The 20,478-nt window shown below is 63.4% G+C and overlaps 1 protein-coding gene across 4 annotated transcripts in view; it reads left to right on the top strand.

The window, feature by feature from the left end:
• Positions 1–20,478, top strand: part of KCNN3 (potassium calcium-activated channel subfamily N member 3) — a 115,407-nt gene that overhangs the window by 26,962 nt on the left and 67,967 nt on the right. For 2 of the 4 annotated variants that reach the window (XM_053908732.1, XM_019431497.2), the window contains one exon: positions 10,675–10,770. In XM_053908732.1, coding sequence (XP_053764707.1) covers positions 10,675–10,770 — 96 coding nt within the window. Of the gene's footprint in view, positions 1–5,283; positions 5,415–5,804; positions 5,932–10,674; positions 10,771–20,478 lie in introns of those variants that run through there. The other 2 variants (XM_053908733.1, XM_019431498.2) reach the window with 2 other exon arrangements.

Here is a 20,478-nt window from a genome sequence, read left to right as displayed (position 1 = left end):
GGGCCCTGGCCGAGGTCTGCGAATCCCAGCCCCCGCCTCTGTGTGGTGGGTGTGGAGGCTGGGAGGCGTGGGCCGGAGGGGCAGGGCCGGCCCCCAAGTCTCTCAGACCCTGTGGCGGCGGATCGCACGATTCACTGTCTACACAGGGAAACTTTGGTATCACGTTAATTGTTACTGTTCCTGTTGATGGCGGCGGGTGACGGGCGCACACCGGCCCCCGGCCCCGGGGTGCACGCTCACCCCTCGCGCAGACCGTAAACGCCGGGGCCCGGGAGCAGAGTGTTTCCACGTGCACTCTCTGGTCTTCTCACGGGAAGTCTGGAAGGAAGAGAGGACTCTTCCTCTGCCTGGTGGGTGTTAAGGACAGTGACGGAACCGTACGGACGGCGTGGCCTGGCTTCCCGGGGGCCGGCCCCACGCGGAGGCGTCCGCTGGCTGGAGTCGGGGGCTCCGTGCCTGCGGAGACAATGAGCCGGCAGCCGTGGCTTCAGGTGAGTGGCGGCCAAGGGGCCGCGGCCACGGGCAGCACGGAATCAGAAGGCTCTCCGCTTACCTCGTGATCTCAGCAAACTGCAATCACCCCGAGCCTCCTGTGTCCTCGTTTGTCAAGTGGGGACCACGGTTGTGCTGAGGCTCGAGTGACGCCTGTGTGACAACGGTAGCCTCAGGCCTGACGCGTACATCCTTGTAGAGTTTGAATCTGGGGTCAGTCCCTGGAAGAGCGCCCTGCGGGGACCGCGGGGTCCCCCCGCAGCAGCTCTGATGCGAACCCGCTGGGGCGGGTGAGCGCCTGCCTGAGGTCCGGGCTGCAAGTCCCTGCAGGAAGGAAGCGGATGCGATAAGTACCTAGAGGGGCGGAGACCCCCGGCTCCCCGAGGTGTGGCAGGCCGTCCGGGCGGCGGGACCCCGGCTCTGCACACACGGGCGGGAGGCTCTGGGCTGAGGGTTCCTCCGACCACGTTGGTGCCAGAGAGAGGGGGCAGGAGGACGCGGGCAAGTCGGTGGGTGCCGCTCCGTCCGCGCCGGCCTGCACACGCAATCGCTGGGACCCACGCGGCCCAGCCGGTCCCTGCACGGCCATCCCTCCACGTCCGTGCGGCGTCCCGCGCGCAGGAAGAAGAACCCAGAAGAGGGGTCTCTATGTTGGGGACTAGAGCTTGTTTTAGTCCCCTCGGCCACCGTATGGTGCAGAACTTTACTTATTTTCCAGAAGTTATTTCTCTGATTCGCCCCGAAACAGCCTCGGCAGGAACACCTGCTCCCCAGACGGGGTCGGTCCCCGCGGACGGATGGCAGTGAGTCACACAGGGTCCTGCCCGACAGGCGGGTGGGGCAAACACTGGCCCAGCTTCTGGAGACTTAGGGCCAGGTTAGCGCTTTCTGCTATGGCTGTGTGGCCTTGGGCGGGACAGAGTCCCTCTCTGGGCCTCACTTTCCTGGCCTGGAGTGGGGTGGGGGGCAGCTCGCCTAGAAGGCCCCTCCAGCTGAGTCCCAGCATCTGGCCGAGGACCTGCTGCCTTCGTGCCCCGGGGGGGACGTGGCCGTGGAGGTGCCCTCAGCGTCCTGCTCCCGGCTGCCTGGGTGCTCAGGGGGCGCACGGACAGGCTCTTCCTTAGCTGGGAGGCTCCAGAACGGCCTTCAGGCAGCCCGCGGAGCCTGCGGGCGGTTGTTTTTCTCACCATATGGGATTCCTGGGCGTCTTAAAATTTTCATTCGGCCCAGACATTGCTAGGCTCGGGATGGTTCTGCCCCGTGTGGGGGCGGAGATGGTTCGCCTCCGGGCACCAGGCTGGCAGTGGGGTTCCCGGATGGGGCTGGAAGGGGATGGGGGCCTCTGGTGTAGGCAGAGGCAAGATTGCAGGGCAGAGGAGGGGCAAGATGGCAGGGAGGTGAGGCTGAGGTGAGGGGCACAGGCGGGTCCGTAGGCCTCACTTGGCATTTTTGAAACCAAAGCCCGCTCCCGTGCCTGCCGGGAGACGCGGCCCGTCCAGCGGAGGTGAACTGACTGGTTCATTGCAACTGGCTGCCAGAGCCGCTGTGGAGGGGCCGCGAGTCTGGCCCGCTACCTGGGTGGACGGGAGGCGACAGGCCCGGCCCGGGCACGCTCGGTTCGAGCTGGGAGCCCAGCACGCACGCAGCTTCCTGCAGGGCAAGGTGCTTGCTTGCTGTTTTATTGGTTTGGGGCCAGACAGGTTTTAATAAGAGCAAATAAAACGACTTCAAAGCCAGCCACACAGAATGCACAGTTATTTGTTTCACACATTCTGGAACACGTAAGAAGAGAGGGGCTCCTGCTGGCCAGAAGAAACACGGGGACCACGGCCTTGGTGGGGGCACCGTGGCCGTCTGCAGGGGAAGCCCTCGCGGTGACAGGGACGGGAGACAGAGTGGGGCTCTGCCGCACGCCGGCGCGGAAGGGTCAGGTGGCTGTCTGTAACTCAGGGCCCGGGGCTGCCGGGACCAACCGGGCACATGTGCCCCTCCCGACAGGCCTTCCCAAGACGCCCCTGGTGGCGGATGAGCACCTGTCAACGCGGGAGGAGGCTGTCACGGCCCGGAGCGCTCGCCTCCTCACGGGCAGCGGGGAAGGAAGGGTAACGAGGGGCACAGTGTTTATGGGAGAAGGAGGCAGAGCCGCCGGGTGAGAAAGCGGGAGGTGGTGTCCAGGATGGGGTGGCCCGGGAGGCCCCAGCACCCAGGTTCTGAGCTCAACACAGGCTGGTGTTTGATGGGGGCTGAGCCGGCCTCTTGGGCCTCTGTGTCCTCACACAGAGCGAAGTGTGGCGACTAGCTGATCTCCCAGGATGCCTCCAGGCGCGGCGTTCTGTGTTGCAAGTGTGTGTCTAGGGGAGGGTGTTGAGAGTGAGGACTTTTGGCACGGGCGTCTGCGACGCCACCGTCAGAGCAAGGCTTCACCCAAGGACAGCACTCCAGAAGGCCGAATCCAGGTCTCTGAAACAATCGGAGCCTTCCAAAGTAGAGATGGGCGGCCTTGATAGGGAGTGAGTTCCCTGTCCCTGGAGGTAGTCAAGCCGACTGAATGACCACGTGCTGGGACTCTTACAGGGAGACCTGGGCTATTTAACTAGATGGCTTTTAAGTTTCCTTTTCACTCTTAGGTTCTGGGCCTCCACTACTTATGTGTGCAGGTGCCCACTTGGCAGTGTCTCCTGCAGGCTGTGATGGTGGCCCCGGCTTTCCGGAATGTTCTTGTGCGCCTGGCCCAGCAGCTCTCATCCCTGGCTGCACATCAGAATCACCAAAATATTCAAAATTTAACATGTCAGTGTCCAGGCCTCACCAGCAGACACTCTGATTTAATTGTTCTGGAGTGAGTCCATGGGCCCCTCGGGCCTAGATGGGTAGGGACTGTGGTGCCTGGCGGGTGAGCTTTCCCCCACCCCCTACTGCCTGATGGGGGGTGGGGGACAGAAGCCCCGGGTTTCACTCTGCCTTGCTGGAGGGCTCCAGTCTGAGCCGTCTGGGCCCCTCCACACCCAGCCCCCCAGCAAACATCGGTGAGGTGCCGACTGTGTGTCTGGATGAGTCGGGCCGTCCTCGGAGCGGTTGGAAAGACCCCGTCGTGCGCGTTTCCACCGGCCATGTGGCAAGCACGTAATATAAAATTTGATTGAATTGCACGGAATCTTTGCCAATGTTGTAAGTGGGGCAGGGAAATAAATTCCAGACAAGCGGGCGGGAGAGAATTCATGATATGCCAGTTCCCCTGTGCTCAGACCTTGTAAAGGAAAGTATCTCCTTAATTGGAATTATGTTTGTGGCCTTGGGGGGTGACCCATCTGACTTGATATTTTGGTGCCATAGTCTCCCAAGTGACCTTTTTCCCTTCCTTGGGGCATCAGGCAGCGGGAGAGCCAGGGCCCGGGGTGGGTCATTTCCTCCTAATTGGTGTCTTGGCCGTCACGCCGGCTTCGCTGAGCATCACGCGGCCCCCTCCGCTCAGCCCCGAGTGTCCTTGTTGTCAACCGCGTGGTGTCCCTTACACGCCAGGTTCCATCCCCTTCTGGGAATGACAAGGCTGAGGCCACGGAGAAACGCTCCAGGCCAACTTGACTCGGTGGGTTTTATTCGCGGAAGGCTGGCTTCCCTCACTGGCCACGTCCCCGCCTGCCCGCCCCACACCAGGTGGGGCCCGGCTGCACTTGCTGGGCTGGTGCAGACCCCCCGCCTGACCTGAGGCTGCTGGGGTCTGTTGTGCCAGAAGGTGACCGAGGCTCAGCGGTGACGTGGCTGGGGCCCCATCAGGGCAGGTGACACGGGGCTAACCCCCGCGGGAAGGCCTGGAAGGTGCCTTCTCATCCCTGCCGTCCTCCAGTCCCAGCGCTCCCCGGGGGGAGCCAGCACAGACCTTTGGTTCCTGCTTCCCACGCTGGAATCCAGCCTCCTCCTCCTCCTCCTCGGTCAGGGCTGCTGGGCAAGCGTCCCGGGCTCCAGGGGGTCGCTCGGAGTCGCCCCAGCACCTGGCAGTGCAGCGCACAGTCAGCGTCAGCCGCCGCCCTCCCCTGCACCCTGCTTCCTGTGTCCGGAAAGTCAGGGTGCAAGTGTCTCCTGCCTGACGCACCTCGCCACGTGCGCCCTTCCTTCGAATACGCCACGTTCGGCTGACACTTGTTGGCCTGCCGCGTGCCCGACCACACCCTCCACGCGCGGAGGTGGACAGATCGGAAACTCCGCCTCCCCCCCCCCCCCCCAGGCTGGGGCATCCACCTTGACGGTCGAGCCAGCGCACATCGGTGGGCAAACTGGGCTTCCCAGCGGAGGTGCGGCTGACCTGGCGACACGGGCGGTTCTGGGGCCCAGGCGGGCTGGGGGCCTGCTCGGTGCAGGGATCACCCCGCATGGCATCTGGGTCGTGAACCGAGCAACACCCCAAGATTGAGGACGGGCGAGGAGCCGTCTTCCCGCCCGGCCCCCGTCAGCTGGCCCACAGCGTCCCTGCGGCATCTGGGTCCGAGAGGAGGGTGACCTGTGTGGCCTCGGCTCTGTGCTCCCGGGGAATATGTCTCACGCACCCGAGCCGCGGTGGGGGACCCGGAACAGGGAAGTGAGGGAGGCCGCAGGGGCTGAGCCCCCCATCCGGCCCCAGGGTCTGGTCAGACACGCCTCAGCCACCCCAGGACTCCCGGCGCAGGGCCGGCCCGGGGCCTGTCTCCTCGGCGAGTCGCATCTCCGGGGAGAAGGTGCCGCGGGCACTCCTCGCCCCACGTTCAGGACATCCGCTCAGGGTCACGCCCCTGGTCACGCCCCTCGTTCAGGGCGTGGGCTCAGGGTCACGTCCCCTGGTCACGCCCCACGTTCAGGACGTCGGCTCACGCTCACGTCCCCTGGTCACGCCCCACGTTCAGGGAGTGGGCTCAGGGTCACGCCCCGGTCGCTAGAGGGGCCGCCTGTAGGTGTTTGTCCCGCCACCCCGGCTTCTGCCCGTTTCTGACCGTCCCAGCCCAGCGTCTCCAGGCCCGGCTCACCTGCCCCTTCCTCGGCCGGGTGGGATCCAGGCTCAGCAGGCGGGGGCGGCGGGCTGAGTACCCTGCACGGGGCCCGGCCGCGGCCAGGTGCTCAGCACGCGTGCCCAGTGTGACCGGAGGGCACGCATGTTCGGCCCTTTCTGAGCTGCCGGTGCCGGGGGCGCGTCCGGCTTCCGTTGGCGAAGAAGGAGTCTGTCCCCGTGGCTCCTCTTGCTTCGCCCCATGCGTGCGGGTGCAGGTGAGACCCGGCCTGCAGAGGAGGAGGCCAGAGAGCTTACGCGACAGGTCCAGTGTCCCACGGCCGGGGGACGGCAGAGCCGGGACTTGAATTCTGGTCTTTCGAACTTTCGGAGGCTCGTGAGGACCTTCTCTGTCCGCGGCCTTGTTCTGTCGTGAAGACGGCGCGGGCGACGTTACTGCTGACCGCTGCTCACCGTCCGGTCAGGTACAGAGGTGGGAAAAGGGACGAGGGCAGACGTGCTGGGGGTGCCCCGTGACCCGCGTGCTCGGCCGAAGGCCGTCAGGCCCAAAGTGAATCACAACATGGGGGCTCCGGCCGGCGACACAAGCCATCAGCGGACCACATACGTATGAGGGCGCACACGCTGGCACACGCGCTCGCACACTCCGCGCACGCACGGCCGCACGCGCACACCCATGCGCGCACACACACACACACACACACACACACACACACTTTGGGGCCGTCAGCTTGCTTGGGGAGGTGCCCGCACACCCTTGTCCTGGTTAAGCTGATATTTGTGCCCGGGAGTCTGTTTTTCTGTCATTTTCAAGTGTCCCAAATGATCAAGGACATTTAGAACTTCAGCGTCTCTGGGAAGATGTGCCGTAATCGTGACGATTCTGGCAGGCGACGAGGCGGCTCGGAAGCCGGGGAACACAGGCCCCCACGCTCCACCCAGCCTTGGGGCAGGCGGTCGGGCAGCCCCGAGGGTCTTCACGGCAGAGACTGGAGGCCAGCAGGGCCCGACTGCGGGGCAGACAGGGTACCGGGGCCGGCAGGACTCGGAGTCTGGAGGAATCCTGGCTTCTTGAAGCCTGCTCACCCGGTGAGCTGACTTCTCCGAGCCTCAGTTTCCTCCGCCACAAAAGCGGGTTGATGATACTGCCGAGGGTACCGCTGTAGCACAGGCGGGTGTCGTAACGAGGGGTCGCAGGTCTGGGAAGGGCTGGCTGGTGGTTGGGGGTGGCTTGCGGGCATTTGGCACACGTTCCCACTCTGCCACGAGTCCCTCTGTGGCCCCTGATGGCGGTGGCTGGCCTGTGCAAGGATGGCTGGAGCTAACTCACGTGGTGGGGCAAAGAATAGAAACATCTGGAATCCTGGGGGGCTCAGGTCATGACTCATGGTTCCTGGGTTCGAGCCCCGCGTCGGGCTCCGTGCTGACGGCTCAGAGCCTGGAGCCTGTTTCGGATGCTGTGTCTCCCTCTGTCTCTGCCCCTCCCCTGCTCTGTCTCTGTGTCTCTGTCTCTCTCTGTCTCTGTCTCTCTCTGTCAAGAATAAATAAATAAACATTAAAAAAGAAAGAATAGGGGCGCCTGGGTGGCTCAGTCGGTTGAGCGTCTGACTTCGGCTCAGGTCATGATCTCACGGTTCGTGAGTTCGAGCCCCGCGTCGGGCTCTGTGCTGACAGCTCAGAGCCTGGAGCCTGCTTCGGATTCCGTGTCTCCCTCTCTCTCGGCCCCTCCCCTGCTCATGCTTTGTGTCTCTCTGTCTCAAAGATAAATAAAAACATTAAAAAAAATTATTAAAAAAGAAAGAATAATCTGGTGTGTAGATAAAATCTGGGTTAGTTGTGTGACCTTGGAAAAGTCTCTCTTATTCTCTGTTTTTTGTTTTTTGGTTTTTTTTTTAATCAGTAAATGGAGACATTGTGGAATTGTCTGTAGGGTGAGGATGTGAGGTAATTTGTGTAGAAGCCTAGTCTGGGACCTGGCACGCAGTCGGTACTCAGTAAGTGTCAGGGAAAAGTAAAAGTTCTGTTTAGTAATTTCAAGAAGCACTTATTAAGCACCTGTTGTGGTCAGAGGTCGGAGGTCACACAGCATGGACACAGTGTCCCTGGTTCTCAGGCTCTCCCCGAGCTTGTGAGCCTCATGCCGTGGTTGTGTACTCTGATGCTTTATATAGCGTGGTCCTGCATTTGCGGTCTTTTTCACATTAAAAAAGTAAAACATTTAAAAATGATTGGAAATACCGTATATGCAGCTTTGTGGTCTGAGTTTTTCACTTGATGTTGTACCATGAGCTTTTCCTCTTCAAACGTTCTCTGCAGAAGTGGTTTTCGGTGGCTGCCTAGTGGTCTATCACTGGCTATTCCCAAATGTATTTAACCACTCTGATAGTGTTGGGCATTTAGGAATAAATGGCTTAAAAATGGCTCATCTGTTGGGATTTAGTCCCTAAGAATTCTGTGTATGAAGGGTCACTACTGTGTCGTTGAACAGCTCTGAGTTGCAGAGTCGCCCAGCTGATGGGCCCCCCACCCCCCGTGGCCTGTCAGTCCCTGTGGCCCCTCAGCAGGGAGGCGAGTACCCCCACGTGCCGTCCGGCCACCACCTCGCTGGCTGCCGTCGCCGGAAGAACCGTATTAATCTCAGGCCTCGCTGGATGGAGTTCAGGCAGCCAAGAAAAGATGACAATTCAACATTTGACAAGTAGGAAACATATCTAGTCCAGCCATTCTGATGTATTTTCCGGCTGGTAAACATGTCGACGGTTTCCTTTTTGTGGACGCGTGATAGAGAATGCGAGGAAATCTGCAGAGTCGCGAGGGTCCCGCTGCTCCGGGGCTGGGTGAACCCAAGGGGCGGGGGCGGGGGGGAGTCGCCTCTTATGTGAAGGTTCTGAGTTTGAGAGCGAAAGGAAGAGGCTCGAAGGAGGAGACCCCTCCCTCCACCTCTTCCTCTAGACGTGATGCAAATAGACTTGGATTCTGATTTTAGTGATTTCTGCCAAAAGAAATAAATTAGAGGGTGAAATGTGCTGCTGACCGCAAACCCTTCCCAGCCAAGGCCCGATGTTCCCCAGATGCCCTCAGACCCCTTGGAGGGAGAAGCGAGGGTCATTTCTGAGTCGAGAGCGCTGTGCGCTGTCCCCGCCGGCCCCCGTAGGCTGGTTTGTCTTCTAACGCAGTCTGAGTTCAGTGCCCGCTCCCTTCACCCCTCCGGAGGCCCGGCCCGTGGGCTTGGCCGGCGTCTCAGGCACCGGGTCGCGGTTTCGAAGGTAGGACCCTTCCTGAGGGCTGTCCCTGTGCCCCGCGTGCTCCGTGCCCTCCCTGCAGCCGTGGACGCGTGTGTGGGCCCGTGAGTGGGGGCTGCTCTTGGGTACGCCGTGGAGCGTGGAGGCTCAGTGACCGAGCGGGGGACTTCCCGCAGCGGGCGCACGGACCCGCCCGGCGTCCGCCGCTGGAGCTTGTGCGTAAGCCGCGTGGGAAGGCCTGGCGTGCAGGGCACTCCCCGGACACCCTGCGGCCCTGGCGCGGTGTCACTCGTGCAGCGGGCGCTCAAGAAATGAGACGTGGTGGAAACCGTCACGAATGAATGCATGAACTATTTCGTGAGTCCTCCCTTGAGTCTCCAGCGCCAGCTTGTGCCTGGCACAAAGTGGGCCCCCATAGTTGTATCGAGTAAACGAGCGGTGGGTCGACGGGCCCCGGGAGAGGTTCCCTCCGTCAGCCTGCGGGGGTGGGGTGGGAGCGTGGCTTTGGGTGCCTGCTGGCACAGGCCCTCCGCTCGCCCCAGTGCTTCCGTCCCGGACGACACCGTCTGACCCCGCAGACCCGAGCCCCCTGTCTGCCCCTGAAGCTCTCTGGGGCGGTGAGGTCTCCTCCCTCGAGCCCACTAGGCCGTGGGGTTGGCAGTCCGTCACACCCTGCCTTCGAAATACCTCCGTTCCCGTCGGGCCGTTGTTTAGATCTGCTTAAGTGGGTCCGGCCTTCCCTTCCGCCGATTCTTGTCACGGGGACGGCCCAAAGGCCGCGGGCAGGGCTCTGGGCTCGAGCCCGAGACCTTGGCTCCGAACTCTGGCACGAGGCACTCCCCCTGCGCCTCTACCTGTAACGTCTGTACAGTCGGGAGAGAGGCCAGGGGTGTCGCGGTGATGGCCAAGAGCGGACGCATGAAGCCGCCTTGTGAACCGTAGCGTGCTTTAGGGAAATCAGGCGTGGTGATGCGCCGTGGCCGGTGAGCACAGGGCGTTTGTTCATGGTGTGCGTCTCTCGGCAGTGAGTGCCGCCCGGCTCTCGTCCGCTACCTCTGCTCGGGCTGTGTTCCCATCCTCCCTTGGGACCGGAGTCCTCCCTACTTCCTGGCTCCCAAACGCCCAGGAGGGCGGTGAGTCCCAGCCTGGACGCCCCAAATTTGCAGGGGATGTGACGTGAATGACAGAAGTAGCCCAGCCGTCCGCGGCCAGCGCTCGTCTAGGACCGTTCACAAACTGCTTTACTCTTCCCAGAGGCCCCTAGGCGGGTCCTAATGTCTTCCCCATCAGACGCTTGAGACCACTGAGGCAGAGGTGGGGTAAGAGGCCCGAAGCCACAGAGCCAGGAGGGGCCGTGTCTAGGGCACATGCTGCCAGCCCTGGGGCTCTCTACGCGCCCTGGGGCTGGTAGACGGGGTGCACAAAGGGGACCCGCCCGCGTCTGCCCCACCCTCCACGGGGACCCTCTCTGCTCCGCGCTCAGCCCCTTTCGCCCTCCAGCAGCCCCCCTGCCTCCCTCCCTGCTCTGAGCCTAGTTTGGGGGTGAGAACAGCTGCTGGGACGCTCTGATCCGTCCCGGAGGGAACTCTGCATCATCAGAAACGGAAGGAACCTCGGGGATTGTCTGAGGTTTGTTCTGAGAGAAGAGAGGCCTAAGCTGGCCAGCACCGATGCCCAAACCACATGGCAGCACGAAAAGGAACTGTGCTCACGTGACTTACGAGCGTGGACGCACAGTTCTGAGCCACACAGCAGCAAACTGAGCCACGGATGGCAAATGTCTTGCCGGCTCCTTCCAGGAGAGCAGACGGGACTTCACCCTAGAAAACAGGGGCTGGGGGTAGCTGCTTGGCCCCAGCGGCTCGCGGCCCAGCCCAAAGGGCTCCCTGTGTGCCGTGGCCTGCACTCCCCGTCCCCGGAGCCCCCTTCCTGGCTGCCCTAATTCTGTCTCCATTTCTCCTGCAGGATTCCATGTTTTCGCTGGCCCTGAAATGCCTTATCAGCCTGTCTACCATCATCCTCTTGGGCTTGATCGTCGCCTACCACACGCGAGAAGTCCAGGTAGGTGCCGTCCTCTCCCCTCCGCGAGCAGCACCCGTCCCCACCCCAAAGCCCACCCCGTGCAGCCGCCTGGTGGTGTCGCACACTGTGGCTCTTCCCCTCCCGTCTGGACCCTTAGAGCGAGGGAACTGGGGCTTCAGCAGCTGTGACGCCGTCTTATTTGGGGGTCCCAGAGGCGAATGTGGCTTCACGATTTGGGGGCGGCTCTTTAATGCCAGTGCACTGAGAACTGCTTTCCTTCTCTCGCTGGGCCTTTCAGAACCTTGGCCACCGAATTCCCCAGGGAGGCAGACCTATCTCCCGTCCCCTTGCACACGCACGTACACGCACACACACTCGAATTGCACCGAATCCCTCCGGGACTCTGTATCTCTGAGTGGTGTAGACTTTACCTGCCGCAGACCCTGAAGGCTGGGAGGGGTCATTTTCTAGACGGAATACCGGTCAGATGTGGGGAGGGGCTGCTCGGAAGTGACTGCGCCAGAGAAACGTCGGCTGGGCCTCCGGGCCCAGCTTCCAGCCTGGCTGACAGGGGTCCCATGCGGGCCAGGAAGGGTAGACGGCGAGAGGGTCTGTGGCATCTTCCCAGGACACCGGGGCGCCCGCACTGCCCGGCCCTGCAGGCTGACCGGCCCCGCTGGAGACCCGGGTAGTTCTAAAACCTCCAGATGCTTTTTCTCCCACGTATGCGAGTCTGGAGATAATCCCGGTCCCTGGGCTGGAGGAACACAGTTCGATTCGCGTCTGGGCCGCAGGCAACACATTGACAAAGACCAGAGCTCGCGGTCAGAGAGACCAGCTGGATCTCGGCTGGGACCCCTTCCTACAGGGCGTTTTTGTTTGGCCCCGCAACCTTTCTCGGGCTGCTGTGAGGACAGGATGTGCTCTGGGAGCCGGGAAACACCGTGCCAACCTCGTCCCCGTTACGGGGCATTCTGGGCAGGGTGGGCCCGTCTGCCTTCCTGGCAGTGTCTGGGGGCCCCCGGCCGGCCTGGATGGGCAAGCCTTGGCTCCCGGCCACCCTGGCGGGGCTCCAGGCAGCTGAGGACCAGAGGACACGGATCTAGGAGCTGCGACTCTAGTCTCCGGGGGCTGCGGTACTCAGACAGGCGTGTGCCCTCAGGGCATTCAGACACTGCCACCAGCTTCCCTCCTGGAGCCTGAACTGCCCGACCCAGACCACTGTCCCATCAACCCCAGGCAGGAGCCAGCACCGGCCGGGGGGGGATGTGGGGGTTAGGGACCAAGACAGGGCTGGGGGTCACCGTCTGGGCCCCAAACCAGCCGTGGCGCCCGGGGCTTCCCTCAACCCCACCAAACCCTCACGTCCTCATCTGGAGGGAGCCCCTTGGCGCGTATCGCCCTGATCTGCGCGAGATGTCACCCGGGCCCAAGAGAAAAGGCGGAATCGTGGGAATCGTGACGCTCAGCCACGCGTTCCTCCCTCCCGTACTCTCGTGGCCCTGGTTCCCTCCTGCGGGCCTGTGGCCTCAGCGCCGGCCTGGGGCGGGGACACCACCTCGCCCGGCGCCCTCTGTCCCAGCCCCAGCTCGCGGCCAGGCTTTGCTTCGTCCTGATTACGGGCAGTAGAGGACACTGTCTCCGCCGTTAGGGCCTGGCGCTCAGCACTTGCAGAAACAAAGTGAAGCCAGTGTCATTGAGTCCTGGCTCAGACACTTCAGTCTGCACGACCTGGGCCAGTAACAGCGCCTCCAGGCCTCAGTTTCCCCGGGTGAAGTATAGGAGTCACATCACCCACTTTGGGTCGGGAACAGTGGAGTCCAGGGTGGGCGGTCATGGCACGGGACCCCTCTGCCCCACTCTTCCAGCTGGGCCTCGCCCGTCCGTGTGCCAGCTGGGCCCACGAGGTGGCCCCCTGCTGACCGCCGGCACCGGCAGCCGGCTGGGCTTCCTCCCGCACCCCCGCCAGCCCCGCCTGGCTCTCAGCTGCCCTGGCTGTGCCCGTAGCCTACCTGGCCTCCGTCACGGGGGCAGTCACCGGCACGTGGCTCCCTCTGGAAGCTTACCCTTCCAGTAAAGTTCTCCCTGCGCCGACCTTCTCCTGCCACGGGGAGGTGGGATGGCGTGGGCCCAGGTGGCGTGGGGAGGGCCGGCTCCTGCAGGGCCCCTTGTACGCACCTCGGTGGACCCTACTGTTCTCTGTTCTGTGTCTTTCTCCCCAGACTTCGGGATGGTAAGGTCACTATCTTTACGTTTCCAGGGACCCATGGTGTCTGACGAGCAGGTTATCTGCGGTGCACGTCCTGAGGGAAAGGGTGCTGGATTCTAGACACCCGGTTTCCAAAGCAATTTAGATCATCCCTCCGTTCTGTGGTCTTGGGCCTCATCTATTAATTGGGAATCGAAGCCTTCTAATTCTGTAATTGTCCGGTGCAGGTCTGGGCACAGCCGGGGACCTGCTTCCTGAGGGCGGAGGCGGGCTGCCCCAGAGCCTGGACGCTGGCCAGCGTCCAGGGCCCCCGCCCCCCCTTGGGCCGGGAACGCCCTCAGGGGGAGCAGGGCAGGGTGTGGCCCATCACCTCCCTGGGGTGGTGTCAGGGGCTTGTGTGAAGGACGTGCTCCCAGACTCCCCACTGCCCACGGGTTGCTGTTGACTTGGCTCAATTTTAGCAGGGACCAGATGACCGTGTCTGCGCCCCCTCCCCCCCGGTGCGCAGAAGCCTGGGGCACCTTCTAGAATGGTATTCCTAGTGTCAGTCTGGATGACTTGTGTTCTCGAGGCAGAATTCTGAAACGGGGTGGCTTTCTGTTGTGGAGCCGCAGGTGTGGATGTCTCCCAGAGGTGACCAGGTGCCCACCCCCACCCGTGCAGGAGCCTCTGTACCTCTGTGACCTGTACCGCCTGTGACAGGGACGCTTGCCCGTGGGCAGAGGCCTCCGGTGGGCGAGGGGGGTCTCTGGTGAGTGAGGGGGGGTCTCCTGTGGACGAGGCGTCTCCTCTGGGTGAGGGGGATCTCATGTGGGTGCAGGGGTCTCCTGTGGACGAGGGACACTCTCCCGTGATAGGCAGCGTGGGTTTTTGGCAAGTCCGCCCCTCTGCGGACAGGAAGGGGTCTCCCGGAACGTGCACTCAGCCCGACTGCGCTTCTGAGCCACAAAGGCAGGTGTCCCACAAGGCGGCCCCTGCCACGTTTCTCCTCGGGTTTTGTCCTTGGCTGTTTAGAGGGTGGGGCTTTCAAAGGCTCAGGCGTCTGTTATCCTCAGGCCAGTGTGACCTTCCTGGAAGGAAGTGAAGACACAAAACCCAACGCGTTTTTGTTTATTTACCAAAACTTTGAAAACGCCGCCGACCTCGCACGGTGTACGGACCGTGCGGTTTGGCGTCACCGGGCCCCGTGGCGGCGCCGGCCGCCTCTCCCCGGGCTGCAGACCCGCGTGTGGTGTCGGGGCCCCTGGCGCGGCCCCCCTCTCGCACTCACCACGCGCGACAGGGTCCACTCCGTGCAGAGCCCGGCGCAGGGGCCCAGCGCTCTCCACTGACCGCCCTGAGCGGAGCCACGGCTGGGCCGACGCCCCTGGTGCTGTCCCGGAAGGCGGGTCGCCAGAGAACAGACTTCAGAGTAGCGAGCTCGGGTTCGAACCGCGGTGGTTGTCACATTTTAGTGTGTCTGGCAGCCCTTAGCAAGTTACTCGATCGATCCCTCCGATCCCTCCTCGTCAATCTCCTTCCGCAGGGTGGGGCTGAGACCGGTACCCTGTTGTGGAGCTGGGGACACTGGTCATTTGCATGAGGCGTGGCGGGATCCGTCCCCGGGCAGAGTGGGGGCGAGGTGGTGAGTGCGGGCCAGTCTCCTGGGACGTCGCCTGCGAATGCGGGGACGCCAGGATAGCAGCTGGAGCAGACACAGTGCGGAGGGAGGGTCCTCGTCCACTTTTCCGGGGACTGCTGTCCTCCGGCTGCCAGAAAGGGGCCGGGTTCTGGTCCAGGAGCGCGCAGGAGGGGGAGGGGAAGTGCCCTGGCTCAGAGCCCGGCCGGGGTGGGCGTGCACACACCCCTCTGGGGGCAGGAGCGGAGCCGGGTGAAGCCATCGGGCACACAGCAGGGGCGGGAAGTTCGCCACGGAGCTGTGGAGGGAGCTGACGTGAGCGTGCTCACGGGTCGCGTGCACAGTGAGGCTGAGGTTCCCGCTCTTGTTTGGGGGCCTCCCGTCTAGTGCGGACCCGACGGGAGTGTGACGCTGACCAGCTGGGGGCCTCCAAGCGCATGGACACCGGTGATCTATCAGGTGTGTGTTAAGTGGGTGTTTTTATTAAATGCCACCAAGTCCTCAGCCGACGGGGAAATTCCTCCAAATTACAGGACGTAAATCGCATTCAGCAGACAGCTCACATTGTAGACGGGCTCACCCCCACGGCACGACGGGTCCGTGGGTCGGAGCGCCCTCCTGGATTTGCGACACGGGCGTCGGTTCGCAGGAGGCGGACGGGCCAGAGGCTCCGGGGCCCCGTGCTGGCTGAGCCGGGGTGTCGTCCCACTGGGGAAGGGAGGACCCCTCAGGCCAAGTCTGGTTCTGGGCCCTCGCCCTTCCTCTCCCCTGAGGACCGTGGGTGTCAGGCGCTCGGCCCCTGGAGGCTGCTTGTCCAAGACCTTGATGCGCTGGGACCAGGTTCAGCGCCGTGACGTGAGGCGTGTGTGAAACCGTGTGGCCACGGGGGCGAGTTTCACAGGGAGATGAGGCTTTAGCCGAGCCCCATCTTTGTCGGGAGCGGAGACCTTGTACGTCCGGACAGAACTGGCCTGGGGCACCTCAGGGCGGCGGAGAAGGAAGGAAGGGCCGTCTGTCCTCCACGTGGCGGCTGCCTGACCCCGGTGGGGCTGGGCCTGTGTCCTCGAACACATCTGGTGACGTTTCCTACGGGCCGGTGTCTGGCTGGGCGAGGCAGTCCCTTTGGGCTGACCGGATGGGGGACCCCAGAGATCCCAAGACCTCCAGGAGCCTCCCCGGTCACCACGGTCCACAGGCGGGGAGCTGGCTTGGCCCTGGCCCTGACCCCTGAATCAAGCGTCTGTTTCCTGCCCCACCGGCTCCCTGCTGTGCGGTGGGGACGACGTGACTCACTGTTGTGTCCCAGAGCCGAGCGCCCAGCAGAGCAGGTGGGGGCAGGCGGGCCGAGGTCTCCCCTCACTGGGCAGGAGAGCCTCTGTGCAGACTGAGCCTGCGGCCGCCGCCCTGCCGCTCTGCCCGCTGGGCCTCCCTCCCTGTGCAGCTGGCAGTCGATTGCCATGGTTACCAGGCTACCCTGGCGGTCTCCGTGTGACATTTGGGGTTTAACCCTTTCTGCTGCAGAGGGCTTTCCCGCCTGCTGTGCTCCCTGAGCCTGTGGGGCCCCTGTGTGGACCTTCTGTTCTGTCGCTTGGAAATGTCATGCTGTCTCATGCTGCTCGACAAGCGTGTGGAGCGACTGTTAACAGGTGTGCACAGCGCTGCCCTGGGCGCGTTGAGACCTGCCCGGCGGGACGGACAGTCCGGGCCGCAGACTCGGCCCTGGGAGCTCTTGGACTCCTATGCAAATGCCTCTTGCCGGGGCCTCCAGAAGCTTCCTCAGCTCCAGGAGTCTGAGAGGTTAGGGCTGCCCTCTGCCCTCGAACACCAGCAGCAGGATGGAAGGGAAGCCAGTCTCGGGAGGAGGGGGAAGGCGGCCCCCCTGCTGGCTCAGGACCTGGTAGCACTCCCCCCCTCCCCCCCAGGCCCTGCGTCGCCTCGGAAACCACACAGTGTCAGTGAAGTGCCTGTGAAGTGAGGGGCAGAGACACGCTTCTCAAGAAGCTTCCGCTGAAATTCCAGGGTGCAAGACATCACCGTCCATCCCAGTTCGGGGGGCTGAGTGGACCGAGGGGTCTGCAGACAGCCGCCCACGCTGCTGCCCCAGCCGGGGGCCTCCCTGTCGCTGGCCTCGGTCACCTCTACGAGGTTCGAGGGGCCTGATCTCCGTGTGAGCTCGGGCGAGAGCAGGAGGGGGCCCTCCGTCCTCGCCGTGCTGTCCTCTGTGGAGGGAGCAGACGGGGTCAGATGGCCTCCCAGGCCTGTGATCGTATCAGGATTCCGTGTCCGAAGGGTCCGAGGGGAGGATGGCGGGAAGGAGCCGTGAGCGGGCCCGGTAACAGGGACCCAGACTGGTGGCACTCCTGCCCTTCCCCTGAGCGCCTGGCCTCTGCCCAACGGGGGCCTGGCCGTCCCCTCCACGTAGCCTCCTGGGGACTGGCCGTCCCCTCTTCGCATCTGAAACGGGAAAAGTCACAAAGACAGTTCTTTGGCTCCAACATCTTAGTTTAAAGGCGACTCTTACAAGTCTTACGAGGATGAACCGGTCAGACATCTGAAAGCTTTTAGGGTAATTAAAGCCTGTAACCGACCTCCCTTCCTCCCGGTGCCAAGTCCCGGCCTCTTTCCATGAGGACAGACTGCCCCTCGCCACAGCCCCGGGTCGCATTCTGTGACCCTGAGAGGGCCCACGTGTGCCGTCCACGACCTGCCCAGACCCTGTTTGTCTCCTTTAGTATTGTGCTTGCTACTGTCTTTAGCTGCTGATCTTTTCTGCCCATGTGGTGGGTCTCCGTCGGGGGCGGCACCAGACCCCCTGAGCTCTGCCTGGGCCCCAAGGCCAGTGAACACCACTGCTTCGTGTTTGGAGAGCCCCCCTCCCCCCGGGCACAGCCCACGTGGCCGTCCCCGCCGCAGGAAGTGGTAGGAACACAGTGATTGTGAAGAGACCCCTCCCTGAGGACTTGGGGGTTGGACGGCAGCCTGGAGTTAACGGTGTCGTTGCCGCGCCTGACGACCAGCAGTCTGAGCGTGGTCGTGTCCTTCGTGGCGGGAATGACGTCGTCCTGTTTTTAGGAGGAACGATGGCAAAGTCACCACTGGCCGGGTTCTCCAAAACCCAATAACCGGAGGAGACCTGGGCTCTCCTTGGTCAGCCTGTGAGTTAGACAACTCAGTACGATTTGCCTTTTTCCCAACACGACACTGGCACAAACCTGCGGGGTTGCGGGAAGGATGCTGGGCCTGTGGCCAGTAGACCCGGGGCCAAGCTATGACTTTGCCATTTAAAAGCGCTTTTTAAAAACCGTGGTAAAGCATGCATAACAAAATTTACCGTTTTAGCTGTTTCTAAGTGAGTTCCTGCACGTTGCTGTACAGCTGGCCGTCCCCGTCCGGCCCCAGGGCAGACCGTCGCCTTGTGTGTAACCTTATGCCCCCCCGATGGCCCGTGGGTGTGGACACTCCTCCGGGAGGTGACCTTCTCCAGGCTCCCGCCTCCGCCGTCAGGCCCCACTCCAGACCCTGAACCTGCGTCCCCGGCCCAGCGTCACAGGCCCCAGGGTGCGACCCCGAGCTTAGATTTGGAAAGTGGTTTGTGAACCCACCGACGATGGCGGTGGCCCCTCCGCGTGCTGATCTCTGTGTGCCGGGCTCGTGCCCTCTACGACCTCGGGGAAGCCTCACGACAGTCGCGGGACTGGATTCTGTTATCATCCCTGTTTTACAGGTAAGGCGGCTGAGGCCTAGAGGTGAGACACACGGCCAGTGTCGTGTGGCAAGGGGACACCGGGCTGGGCTCCAGCCCGGCCAGCTGTCCGCAGGCCCACTAGGCTTCCTGCCTCGGGGACGCAGCTCTCCCCTCGACCGTGCCTCCTCTCCTGGCCCCACAGGGCCTGAAAAGCAGCCCGGAGGTCGGGCTGAGCCACGGGGCTCCACTCCCCAGACGGCAGGTGTTACCACGGCAGAGTCCGGCGTGGGACAGACAGCAAGCAGACCCCGCGGCAGCCCCTCCAGGGGGGACCCCAGCCTCTGCTCTGCTCTGTGGTGCTTCTCCTACTCATTGGAAACCCTATCATTCCCCTGGTTTCCCTGCCGTCCTCCCCTCGGGCCCCAGGGCCGCCCCAAGATGGGGTCCGGTACGTTCAGGGCAGCAATCCCGGCCGCCTGAACACTCCCCGCCTGGTCCCCGGCCCTCAGAGCCGCCTCCACCCTGAGCTGTGTGCCCGGGTTGCATCTGGCCTTCCCTTTAGACGCTGACTCTGGGCTGTGAGTGGCCTGGGCGGGTCAGGCCGGCAGCTTCCTGTCTCCCCGCCCACATTCCCTCCTCCTCCTGGCTGTGCTGTACTGAGGGGGCCGGCAGCCTCACCCCCGCCTCCCTGGTCGGACCTCCAGGGTCCTCTGCCCTGCACACGGAGCATCCCCGACGGTTGGGGCCCCGTGTCCGCCCTGCCCCTGCTGCTCTGCTCTGGGCCCCCTTGGTCTGTGCCTGCCGAGGGGTGTGAGCTGGGCAGCACAGAGGGCCACACGCCTGCCTTCCCGTTCCGTTCCCGCAGCCACAGCCAGTGCCGTTGCCTGGCTTCCGGCCGCTAGTTCACCCTGAATCTAATGTTCGCGCAGACGCTCTGTCGCAGAGCCGCTAAGCCCCTGGCTCCCCACCCCCGGCCCAGGCTCCTACCCTTGCCGCACAGTTGGCTCTCTGGGGCGGAGGCCTCCTCTGTCCCCGGCCTTTCCCGGGCTGTGCCTCTGGCCTGTCCGGGTCTCGTCTGTGCGTCTGGTGGCCTCCTTCTTGTCCTCCCACATTCCGTGGGCCTGACTGTGGCAGCTTCATCCAAACCATTGATACAAACGTGGAGCCAGGAATGGAATCTGGGGAGAGAATCCTCTCGTTGGGTTAAAGACAGAAGGAACGGAGAAAAAGGAGTTCCAGTATTTGCAGATCTTTCTGGTTCTGAGCATTTCGTGGCCTCCCGTGGGCTGTGGTTTTATGCCCCTCCCCCAACAAGCCCGGCTCTGCATTCACGTGGCTGGTGTCGACAGGGCCGTGCTCAGTGCGGCGCAGAGCTGCGAGCCACCGGGCGGACGCCTTCTCTGTGCGACCACCGTCCGTGAACTTGGCCACCAGCAGACTGGGTCATCACGGTGTTGCCCCAACGGGCTGTGTCACGGCAGCTGGGCTCGGCCGCGACTGCTGACCCATGGTTCCGCTGGCCACGGCCACACACCAGGGATCAGTGGCCAGCCACGGTGGAGCCGTCCGCCCGGTGCAGAGCGGCCCCGGCCCCTGGGTCAGCGCCCAGCCAGCACTGTTCCGCCCTCAGCCCCCGCCTCTGCGCAGCCAGGCCAGGGACTAAATGCTCCCAAGGTTCCTCCCAGCCCTCTCTGGTGCCTCTTGCTAGAATGTGCCAGAAACCTTACTGGTTTGAGAGCACCGAGAAATGGCCACCACCGTGTGTGGAAATGGGGGGAGGTGGTGGGCAGGGTGGTTTTTGTCTTCCCGCCGCTGTTAGAAATAGCCACCGCTCTCCGCCTCCGCTGAGGCCTGGACAGAAGCTGACGATGGCACTCGACGCGGGGCTACTGAAGGTCCGCTCTGAGCCAGGCGCCGCGGGGACGGCCCGGTCCCTGCCCCGAACGGGCTTATGATCGAATGGGGAGGTCGGCACTCCAGTCCCACCGCTGCCTTGGCTGCCCGCTGCTGGGGCACCTACAGAGTGAGGGAGCGGTGGGCACCGCGCGACCCCCGGCTGCCGTTTGGGACGGGCCTCGAGGGCTGGGCCTCGGCGGGGGCGAGGGTGCCGTGGGGAAGGGACGTGCTCGGGCAGCCGTGGCACAGGGACGGGGTGCAGGTCCTGTGCGGCAGCGGTGAGAGGTGGGCTGGAGGGAGGCCGGAGAGCAGGAGTGGGGGGTCGGCACCTGCTTGCAC

This window comes from Panthera pardus, unplaced genomic scaffold, assembly GCF_024362965.1.
Source record: "Panthera pardus isolate Hobbes unplaced genomic scaffold, ASM2436296v1 HiC_scaffold_21, whole genome shotgun sequence".
Taxonomy (NCBI): Eukaryota; Metazoa; Chordata; class Mammalia; order Carnivora; family Felidae; genus Panthera; species Panthera pardus.
The sequence above is the reverse complement of the archived record's forward strand: the minus strand, read 5'-3'. Positions and strand labels throughout refer to the sequence as shown.